The following is a 23,253-nucleotide window of genomic DNA, read 5'->3' as shown; positions in this document are numbered from 1 at the left end:
TTTAAAAAAGGTATTGTCACCTGTCTGTAATTTTTTTTTTTAATCTATTTTTATCAACACCAAAAGTATTATTTCTGCTGAAGTCAGTTAAATTAGAAATGGGCACTTCCCTGATACAAAAACAGGAACAAAAATTGCTTCATCAGTTTTGCAAGTGTAAAATCAGCATTGTGGTTTACTTGTTAGATTGTTTACTTTGTCCTTTGAAATTCATGTTAAACCAATTGGAGAAGTATTTCCATTTTTGCTTTATACTCCTCTGTTAACTCACTGAGGTGTTTGAAGAAAACATAAAATTAAATAACATGCTATATTTATTTGTGATGTAATGCCAGGATCTGCAATACACTCATGCCACTAGAGGTTAATTCAGAACTTTTGAGTTAACATTATAAGATAGATGTTTGCTGTCTGCCTTCACTGAGACACAAAAAATGCACATACATGTTCACAAATACACAGAGAACATGATATTTCAATGACTTTTCAATAGCTATTGATATACGTATATCTGAAGAGGTTTGAATCATGAAAAATGCTACACAGTCTCAAAGGATTGTCCCTGTATATAGATCCACAGTTCCATCTTCCCTTTCATTTATTATTTTTATTGGAGTGATACAAGTAAAACTGTAGTTAGTGTCAGAGGTTGTATTTTAAAGCCAAAATTCTTCCTCCAAGATTGATTTTTATTGTGTGCTGTTGAAATCTGTATTAATATTGTCAACTTTATTCTGTATTTATAAGTCCTGATTTTCTCTGAAAAGGAAAGTAGTTGTCCCAAAGAACTGTATACACAGCATGTGAAAGACTCATTATCATATAACATTCATGGAGATTTAAATTAATCCTAATGACTTTAGTCATTTATTCCAGGTTCACCATAACGACCTGAATCAATGCTATCTATAAACGTAGGTATTTTGCTTAATTAAATAAAAGTGATAGCTTTATTAATACCACTGAACCACAATTAACAGCTCTCTTATGTGTATCTGTGAACCAAGTAAACAACTATGAATAATTTTACTTTAAGTATGGCTTGTGTCCAAGCTGGTGTATATCAGTAAGGATCTTTTCTGTGGTTGCCAGGTAGGAAGTATTCTGTAGCAAATGAAAACAGAAAAGTGTACATTAGTCTGCTCTTCTAAGAAGAAAATATATTTATGTAGAAGATTCAACCCAGGCTTAAAATCAGAAGATTCAACTTAGGCTCCAATTAGTCTTAAAATCAGCCTTGTTACTCGACCTGTCCTAACACCCTGGAAGACTGAAATAGATTTTTAAAAGAAGTTGGGAAGGCTTTTTGCCTCAAGAGGTATTTAATACAGTATGTAGTTTTTTGCAAGGGCGTTTGTAAAGATGCATACATTACACACAGCAGTTAAAATTTTTCAGCAAGGCGTTACAAACATGATAAAATATCATAGAATACAGAATGGTTGGGATTGGAAGGGATCTCTGGAGATCATCTAGTCCAACCCACCTGCTAAAGCAGGTTCACCCAGAGCAGATCACACAGGAATGTGTCCAGGTGGGTTTTGAATGTCTCCAGAGGAGACTCCACAACCTCCCTGGGCAGCCTGTTCCAGTGCTCTGGCACCCTCACTGTGAAGAAGTTTCTACTCATATTCAGGTGGAACCTCATGTGCTTCAGTCTGTGTATATCCAGCACAAAACAGGAGCCCTAAGCAAAATCTTGGACCTACACTACCTATGGATATTGTAGGGATTCTGCAATTAGGTAAATTAAGCAGGTTTTGTCATCAGGACCATTACAGCTGAGTTTTTTTGTAGCTGACCCAGTGCTATACTGAATTTTTAGGATTGGTAGACTCATTTGGATTTCACAATTTTGAAAATATGTTGTGCTTTTATTTGTCAAAATAGAGCATTGGCTACATTGTGTTGTATCACGTAACCATCATTGTAGAAGTCTTCTGAAAAAGCGGATCATTGCTCTTGTATTGAAATTCCACTTCAGTTGTAGGATGCTTCCTTATGTTAAAAACGTCTTCAGGCTTCAACGTGAAATAGGGGAACCACAATGTTGGATTCTACCGTGAAGGAATGCAGCAGTTTTGTGTGTACAGCATTTCTGTGATTTTTCCAGTGCTGATGATGTTGGGTGTGAGATTGACTGCCATATATCTCAGCAACTTCACAGAATCACAGAATGTTAGGAATTGGAAGGGACTTTGAAAGATCATCCAGTCCAATCCCCCTGCCGGAGCAGGAACACCTAGATGAGGTTACACAGGAATGTGTAACCTCAAAACACAGGTTTTGAATGTCTCCAGAGAAGGAGACTCCACAACGTCCCTGGGCAGCCTGTTCCAGTGCTCTGTTACCCAGTGTTCTGTTACTTAGAGACTTTCAGGTATTGTGGCTACAGTTTTTTTTACGTCATGAGTTGTCCCTTTTTGTAATCTTTCCTCCAGGGTCTTGCATTTTCAAAATTTCATTATCCAGTGACCTACTTCCCATCTGTAACTAGAAGTGCTGTTCTGTGATACACAGACATATGTTGAGTTTGACTGTACAAATCATTGATATTCATGATTATTCACTATTTCTTACAGATGAGGAACTAGAGTATATTCAACAAAGTCATCAGGAACCAGATGTGAAACAAAATAATAAAATAGTATTTCTAAAAAAGAGTTTATAATTAAACTTGTTGCCTAAGAAAGTTTTGGAAGCCATAAGCAAAATCGGTTAAAAAAAATAAGTAAGTAAATTTGTGGAAGAAAAGTCCGTGAGCTGTAAGACATAATGAAGCAATTTTATTTAATTCAGAAACCCATTAATCTGCAGATTGCTGGATTCTGAGGGAGAGTTAAAGGTGAGCATGGGGAGAAAGAACCTGTATTGCTTATGTGGAGTCTCAAGTCTGCAGTGGCATACATAGGACTCGATTCAGAAATTTGAACTATAAATCTTATACACCAAATGAATGACTTGGGAATTAGCCCACTGGCTGGCTGCACAGAGTTCTCTGGGCTTGCTTCACAACAGAGTCACAGAAGGCTTCCAGTCTTCAAATTTTGCAGGATTATGTCTGTTTCCTGTAGAGCTGTATTTGTCAGTGGGTTTATTATCTCATTATGAAGTACACCTTAGTGTTAGGTATCTCAGAGGAAACTCTGCTTTGCTGTCCAAAGACAGCAATGCTTGTAAATACTAGTTGAGTTGATCTTTAACATTAGGAAATTAGTTCATGCTTTCAGTAGCTCATTGCTTCTTCGCAGCAGGAAAAGACAGAGCAGAGGAAAATAAAATTAAAATGAGTGAAAAAATAAGAAAAATCTTCAGGGACAACTGGAGAGGCTGACATTTTTATATGCTGAAGTTAGAAAGACTCCTGGAGATACTGGTGCAGAGGTTTTCACTGGTAAATATTTTTAATTAGAAAACAAATGTTATCAGAGTAGCTCTTAACTGCTATAAAGATGGAATTTAATATCTGCTCTTATCTGATAATTCAAGTCATGTTCCCCAGCTCCCTTTATTATATTCTGAATTGCACCCTGTTCCATCACCAACTTAAGGCATGGACCTATTTTTATTCCTTTCGATTTAATCTCCTTGTCAGTATGACCAGCAGTGTCCTGTGTGCTGCCTCCCCACTTGGTGTTCCCTTGGGCCAACCATGTCAACCACACAGCTTTTCCTCAGCCCACCTCTTCCCTCGTTAGGCTGGCGAGAAGGTTAACACTGGTTTAGAGTCATGCTGTCCTCATCTCTCCTCATTTAATTTTCTTTTTTTCATGGTTCACCTTGCATCAACTCATTTCTGCCTTACCAGTTATATAATCCAATTAAAATCAGGTTTGGCTGGGTTTTGACCTTTCCGTATTTTCTTTATGATTGGTTATCTGTTCTTTCCCTTTTCCTGTTGACAGCTTCACTTTATGTATGGAGAAAGTGATGAGTTGACTGACAGGCAATCAAAATATAAAATATTGAAAGGCCAGACAGGTAAAGCACACTAGTATTTCAGCTCCCCAAACTTTCAGCATTTCAGATTAATCACAAGGGAGGTCGAAAAGGGAAGGCAAAAGATTACACCCTGAAGTGGCCGATGCCTTAAAATGCTACAGGTTTCTTCTCTGAAGCAATTTCCTCTATGGCGCTACTTTTTCCTGTTAGAATTTTCATCTTTGTTCAGATATTCATGCTTACTTTTCTAAATTTACAATGAGTTCATTGGTCAGCTGGAAACAAAAGTTACAAAATTTTTAGGAAATATTTATGAAGAATATTAATGTTATCTTTGACTATTATTTCTATTTTTGTCATTTTTCTTATCACTCTATAGTGCATTGAGAATTTACCTAATCCTGTTGATCTGATCATAATCAGATATTAGTTAGTGTTAGAAGCACATTTTTGACCCTGTAAGTCTTTTCTCTAGTATCTTCCAAATATTACTGATGTCATTTATGTTAATAGATATACTACAGGTCAAAGTAGTAATCTAAAAGAAAATCATACACAAAATTTGTAAAAATAAAGAAGCTTTTAGAGACACAGTTTTCCAAGTTTAGTTAATTTTACTGATTTCAGTGTAATTACTCTTCATCTACAACAATTTATGTAAGATGAGAAGAGAGATATATGACTAGGGGCAATAGGCATTCAGCAATCATATTATGGAAATATTTTATTGCAAAGAAATAAAATAATTTTTGACATTTACTGGGGACAAATTAGTTATGAGAGGAATATAGACAGTATAAATCAAAGACAATTTCCATAAATTAGAGCTATGGGGGCTATGTTTTTATTGGAAAACACAGACAGTATGTACAAACTCCACAGTTAGCTGTTATTTATCTTTAAACTGATTAATCACATATTGGCTATACCTAGTAATTACCTAGTGTTTTATTCTAATGTGTATTGCAACATTAAAGTTCAGCTGACCCTGGAGGCAATTAGTTGCCATCATAGCTGAATCCATGAGAAAAGTAAGGAAGGGGTTGGAGATTTCATTTCATGATGGACCAGAGTTATGACTAATAAAAATGCCTATCTTCCAGAATTGTGACCATTCCTTTAAAATAATGATGCTTCCTCTGTAGGCATATCCTTCAAACTGATATATCTAGGAAAGAGGAAAAATGTTACCAAATGGTCTCATAAAAAGATTCTTTTTTATTATCGGTGCTTTTATTTAAACATTGATAATATCTGAGCCATGGAACTCTGAATCTTCTTTAATGTGGTACTTATTCAGCTTTGACATTGTGCTTTAGTGCACAGGAGAAAGACCTGGTCTCTGTGGTGCAGAGATTGAATCTCTATTAGTATTTCTTTCTGCTAAGTGATAGCGTTCCAAAAAGGCGAAGCAGGATTATACAGCTTAAGTACAGAATTTTCATGTTGGAGGACAATGGATGTAAACTAGAAAATGTATTTGCAAGCAGTTGATAGTAAATTCAGTTACTGTCTCCCTGGATTCTTTCTGCACACATACATTTGGAAGTTGTAGGTACACAATAAGTATGTCCTCAGCTGGCAAAAGCCTTTGAAAACCCTTTCCCCAGGGTCAGTTTATGAAGCCTTTTCAGTTACTCGTGGGACTCAATGAACTCAATACCTTGATTGTCGTTCATAAAATAAGTTAAAGTGAAGTGCAAGAGAGCGTTAACTCCTGGAGCCCCCATTGTATATTCTAAATTGTAGAAAATGGTATTTGCTTAACTTTTTCAGTTGCTAAAATAAGAACTGATATTATTTTGGTTAGAGCCATTGTTCTCTTTCCCACTCAAATATTAACAGTGACAGATCTTGACTGCCTGAAAGTGCCTGGATTTTTATCAGTGCTTTACTGGGAAAGTTAACATTTTAAAGATTATTTGAGCACTATAAGCAAAATTCTGTATTTTGGCTTTTATTTCCATTAATCTTTTTTTGCATTAAACATTTTAAACTTTATATACTTTTTCTCACCCATAGCATCAGAATGTAAACTCTTGGATTGCAGTGTGAGTCTAAAGTGATAAAAGGTCATCACATTTTCCTTATCTTTATCAATATTTTATTTCATATATGTGTACAAGGTCTTCATTTCTGTGCTGTTTTCCTCTGAATTAAGATGAGGATAAAATTGGAGAGCAGCATGTTCACATAGGTGTGGCATATGGAGGTATATCTCTTTGTTCACAAGTATTAATTTCGTCAGAGGGGATCTCCTTTCTCTTGAACATATGAGAAAAATGCTAATACTCATTATGATAATATAACATCTGGATATTGAATATGACATTCATGAATAGACTCATTGAATAATAGAATCATTTTGGTTAAAAAAGACCTTTAAGATCATCAAATATGACTGTTAACCTAACACTACTTTCAGTGAAGCATGATAAGGAGCTGTCATTTAATCTTGTGATATCATATAGTGGAAATGTTTCATTACAGCATATGTTGATGGGACAGATCCAGCTATTCTGTTGCATTTCAAAGGTGGAAAGGTTTTCATTATTTTTTTATATTCTGATCCTGCTACTCCATTAAATCAATTAGACCATTAGCTCCATTGTAACTTCCATTCAGTTGGTCTATTTCCTTAGATATTAAAAAAATATCTTGACTGTAAAGCCCAGTATAAAATTAGGATAGATACAGATTCAGAAACTCATGCAGAGGTGGCTGCAGGAAAGAGTTTGATTCTGAAAAGTGCTCATGTTCAGGCACAGACTGAACTGTTAAGGATTTATGAACATTGTCATAGTCAGAACTGAATCCACTGATAAGAATCACACAAAAGAAAAATACATTTTCTTTAGCCAGAGATATTTTCAAAATTAGTAATATAATTCTGTTTAACTTTGATAGCTAGTTACAGGCTCTGTATTATACTGTATAATAACATGGGCATCACTTGACATTTGTATTATATTTATGTTTTCATTACAGATTTTCAAGACAAATTTACAGTAGGCAGATTTTGTGGTAGTCCTCTGCAGTTATCAAGAAATACAGAACAGATGTAGTCTTTGACATTTCCCATTGATCCTGGTCCCATCACTGTCCAGGTCAGAGATCTGTCACAGAGCATACTGTGGCTCCTTCTAGCCCACAAAACCATGCTTCATTTTGATGGGAAATAGGGTGCATGGCAGAAGGGCAAATAGATGTCTAAATTTTCCCAAAACATAAAATCAGAATCTGGTAAAAGCATGCACTAACATCCAGGAAGTACGTTGAATTATTGCAGTTTAAACTTCACTTTTTGAAGCTAGAATTCATTCAAAAGTAAGTGCATATTGTCTGTGGCAAGAATATAACAAAGTATCCTATACTTCTCTGCAGACTAGAATTGTATTGTTTTATTCTGAGACCGTCTTTAGCCTCCCTGGGAAAGGTCATGGCAGAAGGACTGACCAACCTTGAAAGTCACCCCATCAACCTCAAATTGTGTCTCTGTGGAAAGCTCTGGCTTTCCAGGTAGACTTTGTTGTCATAAGAAGGCAGTAATGGCAAAACATCCACTGTCTGGAGAATTGTCTTGTGTATGAATCCAGTCCAAAAAGGCTGATTTCTTTGTATGAAGCATTCACATAAAACAGGGTGGAGTTTATAGCTATTAATCAATTTGTCTTGAGTTTGAGCAATTGTCTCCTCAGGTACAAGCTTCTGAACCTTTTTTGCAAACACACTAAGACAATAGGTGCCATTTCCCCTCTTTCACTTGCAAAAACAAATCCTACCCCCTTTCCCATATGACAGCAGTAGCACTTTTATGATCATGTGCTCCTAGATATCATTTTTCAGACTGTGATGGGTGGCATAAGAGGCTGCAGATAAGAAAGAAGAAAGGAGGTGGGAGGGTGTGGAGATGGGACACCTCAGGGCCTCCCACAGGTGGCCCCAGGCAGGTGGTGAGTGGGCAGCAAGCCAGACAACCCGTGGAGGTGACCAGAATACCTTCCACCACGCAGAAGGCACAGGCAGGGATGCCTGAGTCTCAGGAAGCTGCTGTTAGCCCCAGCCTGCCCACACAGGCAGGTGGACCCATTTTGTTGATTAAATGTTTCCACCACAGTCCTTGTCACACTCATTATCTTTGACCAACTAAAAATTAAAAAAAAATATACTTGATAACTGTCTGTCCGTATGCCTGGCTAGGGAGCCAATGTATCCTAAATGCTGTGTTTTACATGGCAGTAGTTAGTTTGTAATAACAGATATAGCATAACAGATAGAGCTCAGATTGCTTTTTTCAGAGATTATTCCCAGTTCTTTGCTGCCACTAGCCTTATGCTGCAGGCTTCAGGGAGTAAATCTTACCATTGAATCTTGGAGAGTCTCCACCAGTTCTTGACAAAATTTCCATTACCATCCTCCTCTGAAGGAAACGACTTCTTTTTACAATTCCATCAAGTTATTTTGAAACTTTATTTCTGCAATCTCTGCAGGAGGTCAGAAAAAGCAGTAAATTGTTAAATGCTTAAAACTTTTTTTCAAGCAGTAGGGTTGTCTGGGGAAGGGAAATGGTTTGCAACTATTACATCGTTCAGTGAAATCCCTTAGGTCAGAGTGTCACACTCATTTTCAGCAGGGGCCACATCAGCCTCGCGGTTGCCTTCAAAGGGCCAAATGTAATTTTAGGACTGTATAAATGTAGCTGTTTGACACCCCTGCCCTAGGTGCTGGTCTTTGCCTTATCTTACAGGTTGCAGAGCCTAAATGAAAAATTTCCAGAGCATTCCAGAGCACAAGCTCTCTGCCCACCTGTGTCTGGACCATGACAGATGTAGCATGTAGTAGTCACTAAAACTTTGAACTGAAGCATACTAATCCCTGTACCAAACAAGCATTTGCTCTTTACGTAACCCTTAATGAACATATCCAGAATGTTTCCTTCACTGGATGTCATGTCTTCACCTGGACTGAAGTGAGTCTTATGTTGGTATTGTATTTAACAAACAAGATCACAAATGCTGGGCCATAACTATGATTCAGTGTGGTCTTAGGATAGTGCAAAATCAGGTGGTTTCTTTTGTTTGTTTGTTTGGTTTGGTTTCCTAATTGTTTGATTGATTTTGAGCTGGTTGCTAGCTTATGTTGAAAGACTTGGTCTCTTGAGATGGAAATGTGCACACTTCTACTCAGCAGCTTCATTCCTAAATAAATTCAAATCTTTTGTTCTCCAAGTTTTCATACCCTGGCCAAGTTACATGTTAAGTTATATGACACCTCTACACATGGAAGTGCCTGGAAGCTGCACATATACCAACACTATAGAATAAAAATTAGCTAATTATGACACACTGTTATTGAAATATCAGTAAAGTAGTATGAAAACTCCTCTGTATGTGTAGGAGTTCTCTATTTCCTTACAAATCCGAGTATTAACTTATTATACCTTTTTTTGTCACATATATGCTATTTTTCAAGTTGACACAGGCTTAATCGCAAAAAAAAATATCCATCACTTTAACAGGTTGGCCTTCTTTCAAAGGAAAATAGATATTTTCTGTCATTTCTAAAAAAGTATGTCTAAAATCCACTAACCTGTTCAATGTGAAGTTATAACATTTCAAGTAACTGGAAGAAATCTTCTGATAGTTATAGAAGTCATTAGAAAGCATATTAATTGTGGTGTCCATCCATAAGATTACATGTACACTGTGTCTTACTATTTCAATTTAAATATACACTTCTTGCTGTTTTGAAATTTGCAAAAACAAATCAACACTTCCTCTTACTATAGTTTCTCAAAGTATTTCCACTGTTTGAAGTTTAAATGAAATTATCTTAGATGCTGGTCATTGTTGCCTTCCTTCTTCACTTAACAAAGTCATTACATTATTTTAATGTCTTCATTTTTTAGTTTGCTTTTCTTAGCTGTCTCCTTCTAGGCCTACTGGGAGAATACTGAAATACTTGCCGCTCTATGCTAATAGGACTTTGTTACATCATGACTTAAGTTGATTCATCATGTTTCATATAAATCTATTTGTTCTATATAAAAATATATGTATGTTCCTCAGAAGACGTTAAAAGTCCAACAGAATCTAACTGAAAACTATTCTTCTCCTGGTTATATCTCTTTTGTCAACCAGATTGTGTCCTTCTTAACAGGCTGGAAGCACCCTTTGAATAACTTACATATACTCTAATATTACTGCATGATATCATAAATGTATATGGTGCTTTATCGGCATCACAGTTGGATTGTTAAGCATATGCCAAGGACATTTCTGCTTATATGTCAGTTTGGCAACAAATCTTGCTGCAATGAAATAAAGCTGACCTTAAGGCACCATATAAAGTGTTACAGATTACTGATTTATCAAGTGACATTAGCTAATGACAGGGAATAACCTCTCTCTTCTTTTAAGTCATCCTCTCATGTAAAGGTATTGTCAACGACCTCTCTAGCAAAGCAGCACTTAGTTTTTGCACAACAATCAATGTGTCTGGTCACCATACCACATCAGCTGGTCTGCAGTGGTAATTACTGGTAATCTCTGCACACCATAATTCTCAGCAATCTCTGCGAGAGTCAGGAATTCTCAGCAAATGCCCAGGATCAGCTGCTAGGAGATAAACAGGGGAATTTTGTAAAGAGTGTTTCTCCTTATAGAGTGTGAAAGGGAATTTCACGTGCAACTGCATTCAAGCTACCTGGAAAGACAAATTAAGTTCAACAGCACTGAAGCAGTTGAACATACAGACTTTAAAGAAAAAGTTAATTTTTATTTTCTTTTACCCACAGGTCTACCCACGGATAGCGCCGGCATTTTGGCACTACCTGCGGGTAGAAGTGAGTAGCGGGTATTTGAATACTCCCACATCTTTACTTCACGGCTTACTAGTATTTAATGACCTCCTAGTTTGTCCATTGTGCAAAAATAATAAGCTACCATTCAGCTGCCATTTTCTGTGGATGTAGTCTTGTACTAATTCCATATTGTTTAGACTACAGCATAATTGCTAACCCAAGATACAAAGATGTGATACGTCTATAAGCAAGATTTAAGACAAAAAATTGAAATCTAAGTCAAGGCCGTATCATACATTATGACTACAGCACAAAATTGAAGTATGGAAATCCATACCTGCACCTCCTTTTATAAACACGTTTTACATTCATGAGAAGAGAGTGGAGCTTCAGTTCTGCTATATCATTTTTGCAAAGTTTGTACCACTCAACTTGATATCATTTCTCCCCTCTTTTGTCCCTCAGGAGCATGAGCAGCTCAGCTATTCCTCCACAAGGTCCAAGGCTCCAAGTGTTATCGTCACAGGTCTCAAGCCAGCCACCAAGTATATATTTCATATCAGAGTCAGGACGGCAGCAGGATACAGCGGCTATAGCCAGAAGTTTGAATTTGAAACTGGAGATGAAAGTAAGTTTTACTGAAGGAAAAAAAATCAAATACAATAGAAGTAGCATCTAATTCTAAAACAGTGAGACACTGAGAGTTTGAATGGCTGAATCCTTTCCATTTGCTTGTCACAAGATGACCACTGCTGTATGATAAAAAGCAAGTAAGCCTCAGCCTCAGACTTCTGGATTTATAACAGCAAAGAAGAACGTGTTCTTCTGCAAAAATTTCTTATGAGTCCCTTCCAGCTTGAGATAGTCTATGATTCTATGATCCTTTCTTTGCCTAAATAAAGTCTTGCTTTTGACATCTAGAAATACCCTTAGTCAGGCTCTATGTTAGTCTGGCAGCTTCATGCCAGCTCCAAGAACACAGCTCCAAGACTCCACAGTGATGGAGTCTTTTCTCTGTAGTTTTCAGTACTCACAGACTCTACAAATAAAAGTAATAATAATTGAAAAGAAGTATATGCATTTCCTTCACTCAGTAAGCCTGCTAAATTTGCCAGTAAGAAGTAAAAAGCCCACATATTCCTACAGAATATGCAAAAAGCCTTGGTGCTATATATGATGTTCATGCTCTGAACAATTTTATATTTAAGACACGTATTGCCCTCCATGTTCAAAGAAACTGCAAACAAGGTATTTACAAGCATTTGAGATAAAATTAGTGTAGAAGATACAACACTAAACACTCATTAATGAAATTACTTTAATTAACCGATTATGTATACCATGTTTTTCATTAGTGTTTTAGAATTCGTGTTGCTTAAGCTAAAATACAAACTCAAAACTACATAAGTGTTTTCAAGAGCACCCATGGGTTTGTGTTCCATTTTCATTGCTTCTTAACTTCTATTTCAAAAATATTGTAGGGATAGATTTCCAGGTGCTTAATGCCTAATTGGACTTTTAAAAATTTTCTGGGTACTTAAGCCAGTTGCTTTGAATAGGTGTTGAGCAACTTGGGTGCTTTCAAGAATTCCAGTAGATCCCATCCGCATTTTCTGATGCAATAAATACTAGTCTTTAGGCACCCAGGGACATAACCCATATCAAAAGTAAATGCTGCTTAAACCTCTATGTCCCTATGTCGTGTTTGTGAAAATGTGACTTGCCCATCTAAATCAGGAGGACTGTGGTCCCACTAACATTTCTCTCATTGGCACTGTTGATGAGACTGAGATTCCATCCACTCCTCCCAGCCCCATGTCTCCTTCTCATTTGTGCTGATGCAACTGGCCCTTGGGCTGCATGATGAGCTAGAGCTCACGACACTCTTAAACATTTATTACCTCTATTACTTCTAAGCACTCAGTGTGAATCTTGCTAATGAAACATAAATAGACATTATATATTTGCTGTTTACCAACATTTATTGCTTAAGCTTGTGCCTGGCTAGAAGTGTTTGATTTGTTGTGTGATTGAAAGGAAATGTAGATGGAAGAATTTTTTCTTTATGATCAACTGAGATGGAGGTCAAGAGAAATTCTGCCACTGTTGGAAATGGTACTTGGAGCTAGATAAAGACTGCAGTTTAATTTAAAAGGTAGTTCAAAGGACTGTGGTCTTATTCAAATATTTATACAGTACTTATTTAGATTTCAAAGGGGAAAAAAAAAATTAAAAAGCAATGTCAGAGCCTGCTGGTAAATATTATTTATTTCCAATGGCAGCAGTACTTAGCAACCAATCAAATGTTGCCTTGTTACACTCCAAATATCTTACTTCCTAACAGCAGTATTTTGAAATTTGGCCTATTCTAAACTTTGAGGCAGTATCAGATCATTATGATCATTCCTTTGTAGCCCTTTCATAACATGGGCCAAGTGTCTGTAACTGTAACTTTTCCAGACACCTAATGAAAATAGATTGAAATCTAACATCTAACATATACAAGTACTCTTGATTTATAGTCTTTGAGTAGTGACGAGCTCACCATATTTATAGGTAGATAGTGCCAATGCTTAAACTTTGTCATTAAAAACTTGCACGTTATGTTTAGCCTGATTATTTTTATTTAGCTTGTGCCTTGTGACCCTTTTGTGCCAAATTAAAAAGCTAAATACTATCAGAAGTCTCTTCCTCACCTAAAGGTGCTTCCTCACCTAAATATGCCATTTTTAAGAATTCTCTTGTATTTCCTCTGATATAAATGCTCTCTCACGCTAAAAAACCCACAGTTTTTCTAAACATTGAATCATTTTGTAGCTCTTCAAAATTTTAACATCCCTTTTGAAGTATTACATCAGAGCTGAACCTGATACTGAATTAAACTGGAAAACTAAATCTGTTTATGATGCTGTAAACAGACCTAACACTGCTTACCTCCTTATAATTCAGTTTTCTTTCACTTACAGGTCAAGCACTTGCTGCCTGAACTAGAGCATTGTCGTACACAGCTGAATAACATAGCAATGTGTTTGCTAGTACAGTTGTATTCCAAGATGCTGACCTACATTTAGATGGAAGGATTGGGGAGGGTTGTGCTGAGACTTGGACTGCATAGTTATATCAGTACATGTAAATGTCAATTTGCCCTTGCTGGCATGCATCTATCTTACAAACCAGTCCAAGTCAAGCTGTGAAGGAATCTATTTTCATCATTTACTACTCTGGCAGCATGCAGCTCAGCTGAAAATTTTCTGATTTTTTAATATGTATTCTTCTCAATTTTTCTGAAAGATGCCAAGTAATATTAGACCAGTACAGACCATTGCATCTCTACCCATTAGAAACAACTTACTTGGTGAAAATTCCACATTTGCAATTACATTTTCTGGTCTTTCTGTTAGTCAGATTTTAATTAGTTTCACGTGAGCTATACTGATTTTATATGAATCTAATGTTTTTGTCAGAAGGCTGGGAAAAATGGTCTTTTAAAAGTCTGTGTGAACATACAAGATTATTCCATCTACCCTGCTTAAATATTGACATAATTTGTTACTCAGTAGTGGTAAAGTGGGCAATCCAAAATTAGGATTTTTCTTTAAAGTGATAGACAAGCGGTAAAAAAGCAATGGTTCATCAATTGAGAGATGTGTATATCAGTGTCACGACATCTCCAGTTTACTGGTTGAAACACTATATGTGCCACTTCAGTTATATAGGGCAAAATTAGGTACATCCTTACTAGGAACACCAAGACTTTTTGATATAATTATTAATGATGGAGCATGAAGCAGAAGAAAGGCAAGCTCTTAGGAGCAATGACAAACCAGGTACTTAATCATGCAATGCTCATCTGGTTTTTGGGAAGCACCCTCACTTTCTGACCGGCAGACTGAGGCAGCTGTTGCGTGGGAAGCATGTTGCTGTTGAACTCTTCTCCCTGCTGCAGAAACCAATAAATGGAACATCTGAAAGTGTAAAATTTGTACTTCCTTTATGAAAGAAAAAGGAGTTACCTAGAAAAGGTAGAAAAATTCTCTTAAAGGAAGCAAGAATGGATGAATGGATGTTGTCGGACATTTCTTCGCTGTTAAAGCTAAGAGGTTGCTACTGGGAAACAATACCTTTGCAAAGCATTTTAACTACTGCTTTTGACTATGTTACTTACTGCCATTTTATTCACTCTCCCTGTTTCAGCACCTTACAGGCAAAACTTGCAGGGTTTCATACATTCTAGCACATACGTGTGCCACTACTGTGCCTATAAATTGAAGCATAACATCATTCATAGGTCCTGGTTTTATGTATCAGGAGCACCACAAAAAAACCCTGGTCCTTCCTAGGATAAAATAAAATGCACTCTGAGAATAAAAAGTCATTTCACCCAGAGCAAATATGTTTTCTCTCCCCTTCTCTATTTTTGCCTCTCTCTCTTCTAACTAGCTGTTTATGGAAGACATTTTTTGTTTGGTTGGGGTTTTTTTAAATAAAAAGTTGATGATTCAAAGTTTTTTGTTTTGTTTTGTTTTGTTTCCTGGAGGACTGCTTTTTACTATATCACCTCAGAGGCCCTTGTGCCTAGAGGAATTGGTAAAATATTGAACATTTTACAGTCGTTAGGCAGTGCAGTGTTTTCGTGACATAGCTCTCTTGTGCAGGGCTTGTTTTGAAACCATGTCAGCTTTCCCATCACTAGGAAAAAAAATTTGAAAGGGAACTAGTTGGCTTGTTCCAGAAGGGATGTAAGGGGCAAAGTAGCATGTGTGCAGTGTGGACTAGTGCTTTGGCTAAACAGGGTGATAAATATAAACACATGATGATTTTTAATCTGAAAGCAATGTAGAGTTTTGCATGCTTCACATAAATCGTATTAACAATTTAAAAAAATAATTCAGAAATGCTAATAAAATATCTGATTGAGTATTTTATAAACTTGAGGACTGTGAAAAATGAATTGGCCTGAAAATCCGATGTTGATGAAACAATAACTTTAATTTCTTTACCACAGGCACAGATGATAACTTGCTTGTATCGCCAAATCTACTGCATTCTCACATTCTTCCTCTTCTGCCCACATCCACAAAATCTGTCTTTAACTTTTCAGACTCAAATCACATGGGTTTGGATTTGCCACCAGATGTGATTTAAACCCTGAGCTCCATTCTTTCAAGAACTCCAAATCTCAAGAGAGGGGTTCTGAATCATTGATTCTGATAGAGGTCCGATGTTGTTTCCAGCACGTGCTGTGATTCATGCCACAACAGAGAAGCTGTCCCTAGGATCTTTAGAAATACATTGAATTACCAATGCAAAAAGAAGATTTTTTTTTTTTTTTTTTTTTTTTTTTGTTAAAATGGTTGATGTTTTGACAATAGTAAATTAAATTTCTGGTTGAAACAAATGATGTGGCACATATCTCATATTTAGAAATTGTCTTGTTGGATCTCTGTCCATGTCTACCTAGTCCTACTGTTCATTCTAGTCAGCGCTGGATACCTCAGAACATCTCATTTAAAGTATTTCCTTACTGTGTTTTATATTTTCAGCCATTTGTTCTCCAGATTTCATAGAATCATAGAATAGTTTTGAGTTGGAAGGAACCTTCAAAGCTCATCTAGGCCAATCCCCTGCAATGGGCAGGGACATCTTCAACTAGATCAGGTTGCTCAGAGCCCCATCCAGCCTGGCCTGGAATGTCTCCAGGGATGGAGCATCTACCACCTCTCTGGGCAACCTGGGCCAGTGTTTTACCACCCTCACGGTAAAAAATTTCTTCCTAATGTCTGGCCTGCATCTCCCTTCCTTTAGTTTAAAACCATTACTCCTTGTCTTATCATAACAGGCCCTGTCAGAAAGTCTGTCCCCATCTTTCTTACAGGCTCATTTTAAGTACTTAAAGGCCACAATAAGGTCTCCCTGGAGCCTTCTCTTCTCCAGGCTGAACAACCACAACTCTCTCAGTCTGTCCTCATAGGAGACCTGTTCCAGCCCTCTGATCATGTTTGTGGCCTCCTGGACCCACTCCAATAGGTCCATGTCTTCCCTGTACTGAGGACCTGTTCACTTTGACCTACTTGATTTCTCTACTGTATGTGCCCAGAAGAAGCCCCAGAGACTTTACTTTTCCTCTGTGTTTCCTAAACAAGAGCAACATCCTTGGTCACATCTCAAACTGCTTGCACAGGCTTTCCGTTGATACACTGATCAGGAAGCAACTGTTAGGGGCAGCACTTGAAAGAAGCCTTTTCAGGTGAACACATACCAAGAAGTTTTGCATTCTTATGCTGGTATTGACATTATTTTTCCCTTTTAAAAGTCATTTTTAAGATTGCCTTTCCATTGCCTTCTCCCTTTCCCACATATCCCCCTTAGACTGGAGCCCATCAGCTCACTGGCGCAGAGAACTGCAGCACTTCTGAAAATGTAAAGGTTATCCTAATTAGACTTTATATTTTTCTTTCCTATTCTTCTTAAGCACCATTGTTTACAATGCCTTGTGAATCCATCTGACAGCCAGCTCCTGTCTATTAGAGCTCCAGTTCTCACTGTCCGCACTTATCTGTCTTACAGCAAATCACTATTATCTCTCTAGCTGTCTTTCTGTCACTTTGTTATCTTTCAGTCTGCTGGAAGGTCTGCTGCCTGATAGATATCAAATTGAAATAACTAAAGGATGTAGCTAAGAAAAAGAAGACAGATGTCAATAGGGCTTCTAGCCCTTTTATACCAAATACACAACCTTTTAAAAGATTTTGGAGAAATTTGCTCAAAGGAAAGAAAGGAGAACAGAGCTAGAAGATGCTCTGTCTTTCATCCTCTTGCACCATGACTAAAACGTCTGCACTATTTCTTCCAGTCTGGCCAGCGAGGAAGTGAAGAAGACTCGAGATATATTCTTTGAGCCCAGAGAGGCAGGAAAGTCCAGCTCCTTCTCTACACATTTGGTTCAAGAACTCAGAGTGGTGCTGAGACAGGGTGTGGATGTGAAGAGTGGATGGTGGGGACAGAACTGACATGAGGCTGGATGCAGAAGGAATTTCTGGACATGGTATTAAGCAAGAAAGCTGAAACAATGCAGATAGACACTTCAAATGTCATTTTGGGCATATAACCTGAATTTAGCATGAAGAGTAATGGGAGTGAAGAGTTTATCTGGATAATATACTTCTGGGTACATGTATGATACATGCTGCAGCTTTAAAATCAGATCACCACTTTGACTAATCACATTAATTGCAGCTACAATGTATTTGAAGAGTTTTGACACCCAAACATTATAGTCTACTATGTAATCTTCTGCTGGAATAAGTAATAAATCCTCCCTTTTTCTTGTTGTATGCTACTTTATGATTAAATATAACACTCTAGTATGTGTATACAAATAAATGAAATAAGGTCACGGGAACTTCCTTGGCTTTGCAACCTAGCATAATTGTTTTTTGAACTGAATTTTTCTGTCTTGCATAATCAAGAACAGTCCTAAGGTGGAACACATGGTCATATACCAATATGCACAGCTGATAGAGAGGAAAAATGAAGGAGGAAAAAGCAGGAAATGGCAAAAAAGTCCAAGAACATGCATAACAGAAAAAATACATATTAAAGGTCTTGTTATTTACAACTTAAGCCTTACCTTAAGAGAAAGCTGGAGAAATTAAAACAAAACAAAACAAAACAGAGAGATTAAGGGACATGTTGAATTTAATTTAGAGTGGCAAAATGCTGTAAAATTTTTAATTCTTGAGTGTCACTGATTACTATCTTTTCACTGCCTAGATAGTGGATTATGGAACCTTTTACCTGCATGTGAGGAGTCTGTGTATGCGCATGCAGGTGCTTATATATGTGTTGTTCACAGCACTGTGCCTTTATTGATTTTTAGAAGGATCACTTCAAGCAAAAATAAGTATTTCCATCATTTTGCCTTACCTGTCTCTCTGTCAGTTTTTAACAAATCCACATTTTCCAATTATACTTGTCTGTCATTTGACATTTTTATCTGACAAGTAAATTAAGGTCATTGGTAAGTTTCAGGCTTGAAAGCCCCTCACAGTTATTTGGCTACTTGAAAATAAAATCCTAATATATCGGACTCTGGAAGCTCTGGCAACACAGTAAAATATGAACAAGAGAAGCAGAATGATCACTTTTTAGGTATGAGCAGTCTCAGCTAAAAATCATGTTGCTTAGAGGTGGAAAGAACTAACAGAGTCTGTAATTTCTCCCCTACATTAATTTGACTGTGGTTCCTGATAGAAAATATATATTATTAAACTGATATATTGCATTCTATTTTAGCTAAAACAGTAAGAAACAGCAGTTACATTCAACACAAGTTATCCAGGACACATGACTTCCCTCATCTCAAGAGCTGCAGAGTTCTTCCTTGGACCATGGAATAAGTCCCTACATTTGCACATTTAATTAGTCATGAATAAAGGCCTTGGGTTGTCTCCTTGGCAATGCATGTCTGTTGAAGAAAACCACAACTAATTTAGCCGAGTTTGATTTTCTCCTCCTGAATTCAGTTTTTGCACATCTTTTTCCTGTTAAAGAAAAAAGAGGGCTGCAGTTTGTCCTCTTGCTTCCATTGCAGAGATTGGCAAGAGTCTCATCTAAAACCTCCTCCTCCATTTACAACTTCTAACCATGCCCGGCTGTAAATCTTTGCCACATTTAGCACAACCCCTGATAATCTGAAAATAGTATCCAGTTTTTGATTATGAGAGCCTGTTATTATTTTCATTGTTACTTGGGTGACACGGTATTTGTTATGTTGTATTTTCCCAACTAAATCTGACCCCGTGGAACGTAACACAATGCAGAACTAGAATCCACTCCTATAATATCACTATTTTGGAGATTACTTATTCAGTGAGTATTTGCTACATCATTTACTGGAAGATGTATGTATTTAACTTGTCTGTGGAGAGCTTATGAACAGTGATACTGAATGCCTTGTAATTTACTGCCTGTGCGTATCTCCATTAAATTATAGGGACAGAAAGATAATGGCAGAAATTTAACAAGTTGTTTTTGCTGAAAATTTGACATAAACCACTATTGGTTTCATTTGCTCTGCTACTATTACAAAGCCAGTTTACAGTGCTTATTTCTAAACCACTCACAAATATTATTTAGAAGCCAAATCTTTTTCTTGGAAACAGCATTGTATAAGGCTTTGGGCAGCAATGTGTGCATTGTGTTGGGCTTCATCTACTGCAAAGTAAGAAAATAAAGCCTGCTGAGCTTTCTCTGCAGCAACCTAGGTGATTTCCCTAAATTTTAATCATCTGGTGCCTAGAGAAATCTGAAGATTTTTCTTATAGAACAGTTTGCAAGTTTAAAAAATCAAAGTTACGTTCCTGATTAATGTAAAAATTATTTTCTTTTCTACGTTTATTACTGTTGTCAGAAGTTTTTGAATAGAAGTATGTGTTCTTTCAGAACAATGTTTCTCATGGAAACAAAGTAAGAATTAGGTAAACATCATGTGGTGAACATGTTCAAGTGTGACTCAGTTTAAGAAATAAAACCTTGGAGTAAAAAGACAGGAATAAGATAAAACTGAGCATAATTCTTTTTCTGCTTATGTAGTACTTGGACAGTGAGGACTAACCAGACCGTAAGGAGGTACTTTGTCAGTGTAGAGATTTAATATTATACAGAATAAATTAATGAAAAGAGCAGATGCCTAGAAACTGGATAATTTCAGATGGTCTTTTTTAACTCATAAACCTCCTACAAAAAACACAGAGAAAAGAACAAGGCATAAGAAAATATTTTTTTTTCATGTTTTCAACTACAGTGTTGCCAGTCACCAGAGCACAATAGGTAAAACCATATACGTTTTGTGACAGTTAAAATAAACACCAGACATACAGAAGAGCGCGTGAGGCTACACATTAAGTGTGCTTTTTCTGTTTTGCCTTCTCCTGAAGCCAGTTTAATATATCTTGCATATGTAGCACTGCTGCTGACTTAACTGGGACAGTTGGATGAAGAGGAGTTCTGAAGCAGATGCAAGATAAAGCTAAATAAAGCTAAAGAAAGATACGTTCTAGTTTTGTGCCAAAAAGACTGTTATATACAAACTTTAGTAAATTAAAACTGCCTGATAATTCCAGCTTCTGTTTTTAAAAACCTGTGAACGTTTTCTCCCTTTCATCATAGCTGAGACGTGGATTATGTTTTTTCACTTAACAGGCACATTTGCATCTGTTGTCCATTCCAAGCACCGAAGAAACTATTACAGAGTAATTGCAATATTTGACCAGTGGAATGTTAGCACCCATTTTTCAAGAAGCCTGGGATATGGATCATTAACCTCTTTTCTTTGTGCTTCTTTTTCAGCTTCTGATATGGCTGCGGAACAGGGACAGATTCTTGTAATCGCTACTGCTGCTGTTGGTGGATTCACTCTCTTGGTCATCCTCACTTTGTTCTTCCTGATCACTGGGAGGTAATTAATACTACAGTGTTCTCATTTACTCAGGGTTAGAGTAATCCAAAACTAAGAATTTAAGAATAATAGCTAAGTCATTCACCAGATTTTCAGTGGTAAAATAAGGGTTAGGCATAGCAGGGTGAATGTCCACTTTTTTCAGCAGTGCTCATATTCACAGTTCTCTATGAGTGTTTTTCATAGAAACCCAGTTTGAGGAGCTTAGCAACTATGTGAAATCAGGAAATAGCCTGATTGCTTTTAAAATAAGTTTCTGGTCCTCTTCCCTGCAGAGCAAGAATTTAAAAATACAATGTAACTGCGCCCTCAAGACTGACATAAGAAGACAAAAAATTAAAAAAAAAAAAACCCACAGTATTTTTTGTAAAATCTCCTAACTGTCAATTGCAAAGCTGCAAAGACTGTAACCTTAGAATTTTTGATGTCTTGTGGTTGTCAGTGTAGCTTGCTAAAGGCACTTGAGTGGGCAATGTATTATTACTTGTACTATATTAACTTTGTAGGAAAAATCATGCACAATTTTGTATTTATTTCATATGCACATTTCTGCGTCTGTTAAGAGAAAATATAGTAATTATATAATGAAATTAAACTAAGGAAAACTTTACTCCAAAATACTAATATGATTCTACTGCCTGTGATATCACTGATGAAAACAAAACAGCTTTCTTAAGGTCCTGTGTTATTGCTTTTTGGCTTTTTTTTTTTTCTTTTTTTAAATTGGATTGAAGATATCCCAATTAAGTGTATGTTACAGCAGTACTGTTGCAGTGGTAGGGGAATTCACCAGTCTGGAGAGCGATTGTTTTTTATAACTACCCTGATTCTTTTACTTTCAATTCTTTTAGTACAGCACTGATTGTCTACCTTCCTTCAGTTGATGTGTTGATCAGGATCAAATAATGACATTAGGCAAATTGGGAGAGAAAGCATTTTGATTTGAATGGCCAGGTGCCATGCTCAATTACACACCAAAGGTTTTATGGGATCTCACAAATTCTAATTGGACTTGCTAAAAAATGCACATAGAGGTTGGAACATCAGTCCATTCACATGCTTGGATTCTCACAGGCGTAGCTGGTTCCATGGTGCCTTGTTTCCATTTTCAATGAGCCTTTGGGTGTTTCCTGTCTGATTTCAGGAGTTCACCTGCTTCCACCGGCAAGCAAAGCAGAAGTCAAAAGGACAAAGAGATTATATTCCTGTCTCTTCTGTGAGACATTAGTGACACTACAATTCTGCCATGGATCAAGAAGGCCCCAAACCAGACTGATATTCTGTAGAGGTCTGGGCCTTTGAACAAATGAGTTTGGCTCATAGCTCCTGAAGTAACCTCCATATGGGGGTTGTGTGGGCTCTGGCACCTCTCTACCCTTTTCCCCTCGCCCTCTTTCAGATGCAAAATCACATCCAGTGGAAGAGCCTCCATGTGAAGAGGATTCTCCATGGAGTTTTTTTTTCTTACCTGGCTTGGGGACAGAAAAAAATCCCGAACTGGGATGGGATTCTGCAATATTCCTGTCCTGGTTTAGAGTCAGTATTAACACATTAGAGAAAAGATGTTATACTGACTCCTCTGAATGTGATAATGGTGGTCACAGATGGGGCTGATTTCAATAAATAGTGCTGCACTTTCATATTTGTGATTAAGTTTCTGTTTTGTTGGTATAGCATTACCCCTCATTTGAAAAGAAAGTGAAGTCCTACCAGTGGAAATGATTGTGTGGAATCCTTATGTGGAATCCTGAAACATAACACAAACTCTTCCTTTTAAAAAGGTGCACTAAAATCAGGAATGAAAAAAAAATGGAAATTAGTTTATTTCCAGGTTTATTCTTCCTGTTTGCTAATGTTAAATATATCAGTGATTCTCTTAGCTTTCTAACATCTTACTCAATGGGACCATTTCAATTATGTAAGATATGAATTCATTTTGAAGTGCTGCTTAAATGCAGCAATAGGAGTATATTCAGCAGAAGACAGAGCAAGAAAATTTTGAATAAATACTCAATTTACTCTTGGATTGGAGGCAAATTTCTGCATGAAA

The 23,253-nt window shown here is 36.9% G+C and overlaps 1 protein-coding gene across 1 annotated transcript in view; it reads left to right on the top strand.

Annotated features, from left to right (window-relative positions):
- The window catches only part of EPHA6 (EPH receptor A6), a gene marked incomplete at its 5' end in the record, with an annotated part of 487,187 nt that overhangs the window by 342,026 nt on the left and 121,908 nt on the right, over nt 1-23,253 (top strand). The window contains 3 exons of the mRNA XM_082057768.1: nt 10,739-10,786; nt 11,210-11,372; nt 21,095-21,203. Coding sequence (XP_081913894.1) covers nt 10,739-10,786; nt 11,210-11,372; nt 21,095-21,203 — 320 coding nt within the window. The remainder of the gene's footprint in view (nt 1-10,738; nt 10,787-11,209; nt 11,373-21,094; nt 21,204-23,253) is intronic.

Source organism: Streptopelia decaocto (genome assembly GCF_964273445.1).
Source record: "Streptopelia decaocto genome assembly, chromosome: 1".
NCBI classification, from domain to species: domain Eukaryota; kingdom Metazoa; phylum Chordata; class Aves; order Columbiformes; family Columbidae; genus Streptopelia; species Streptopelia decaocto.
Note: the sequence above shows the minus strand (reverse complement) of the source record. Positions and strands in the feature narration are given on the sequence as shown.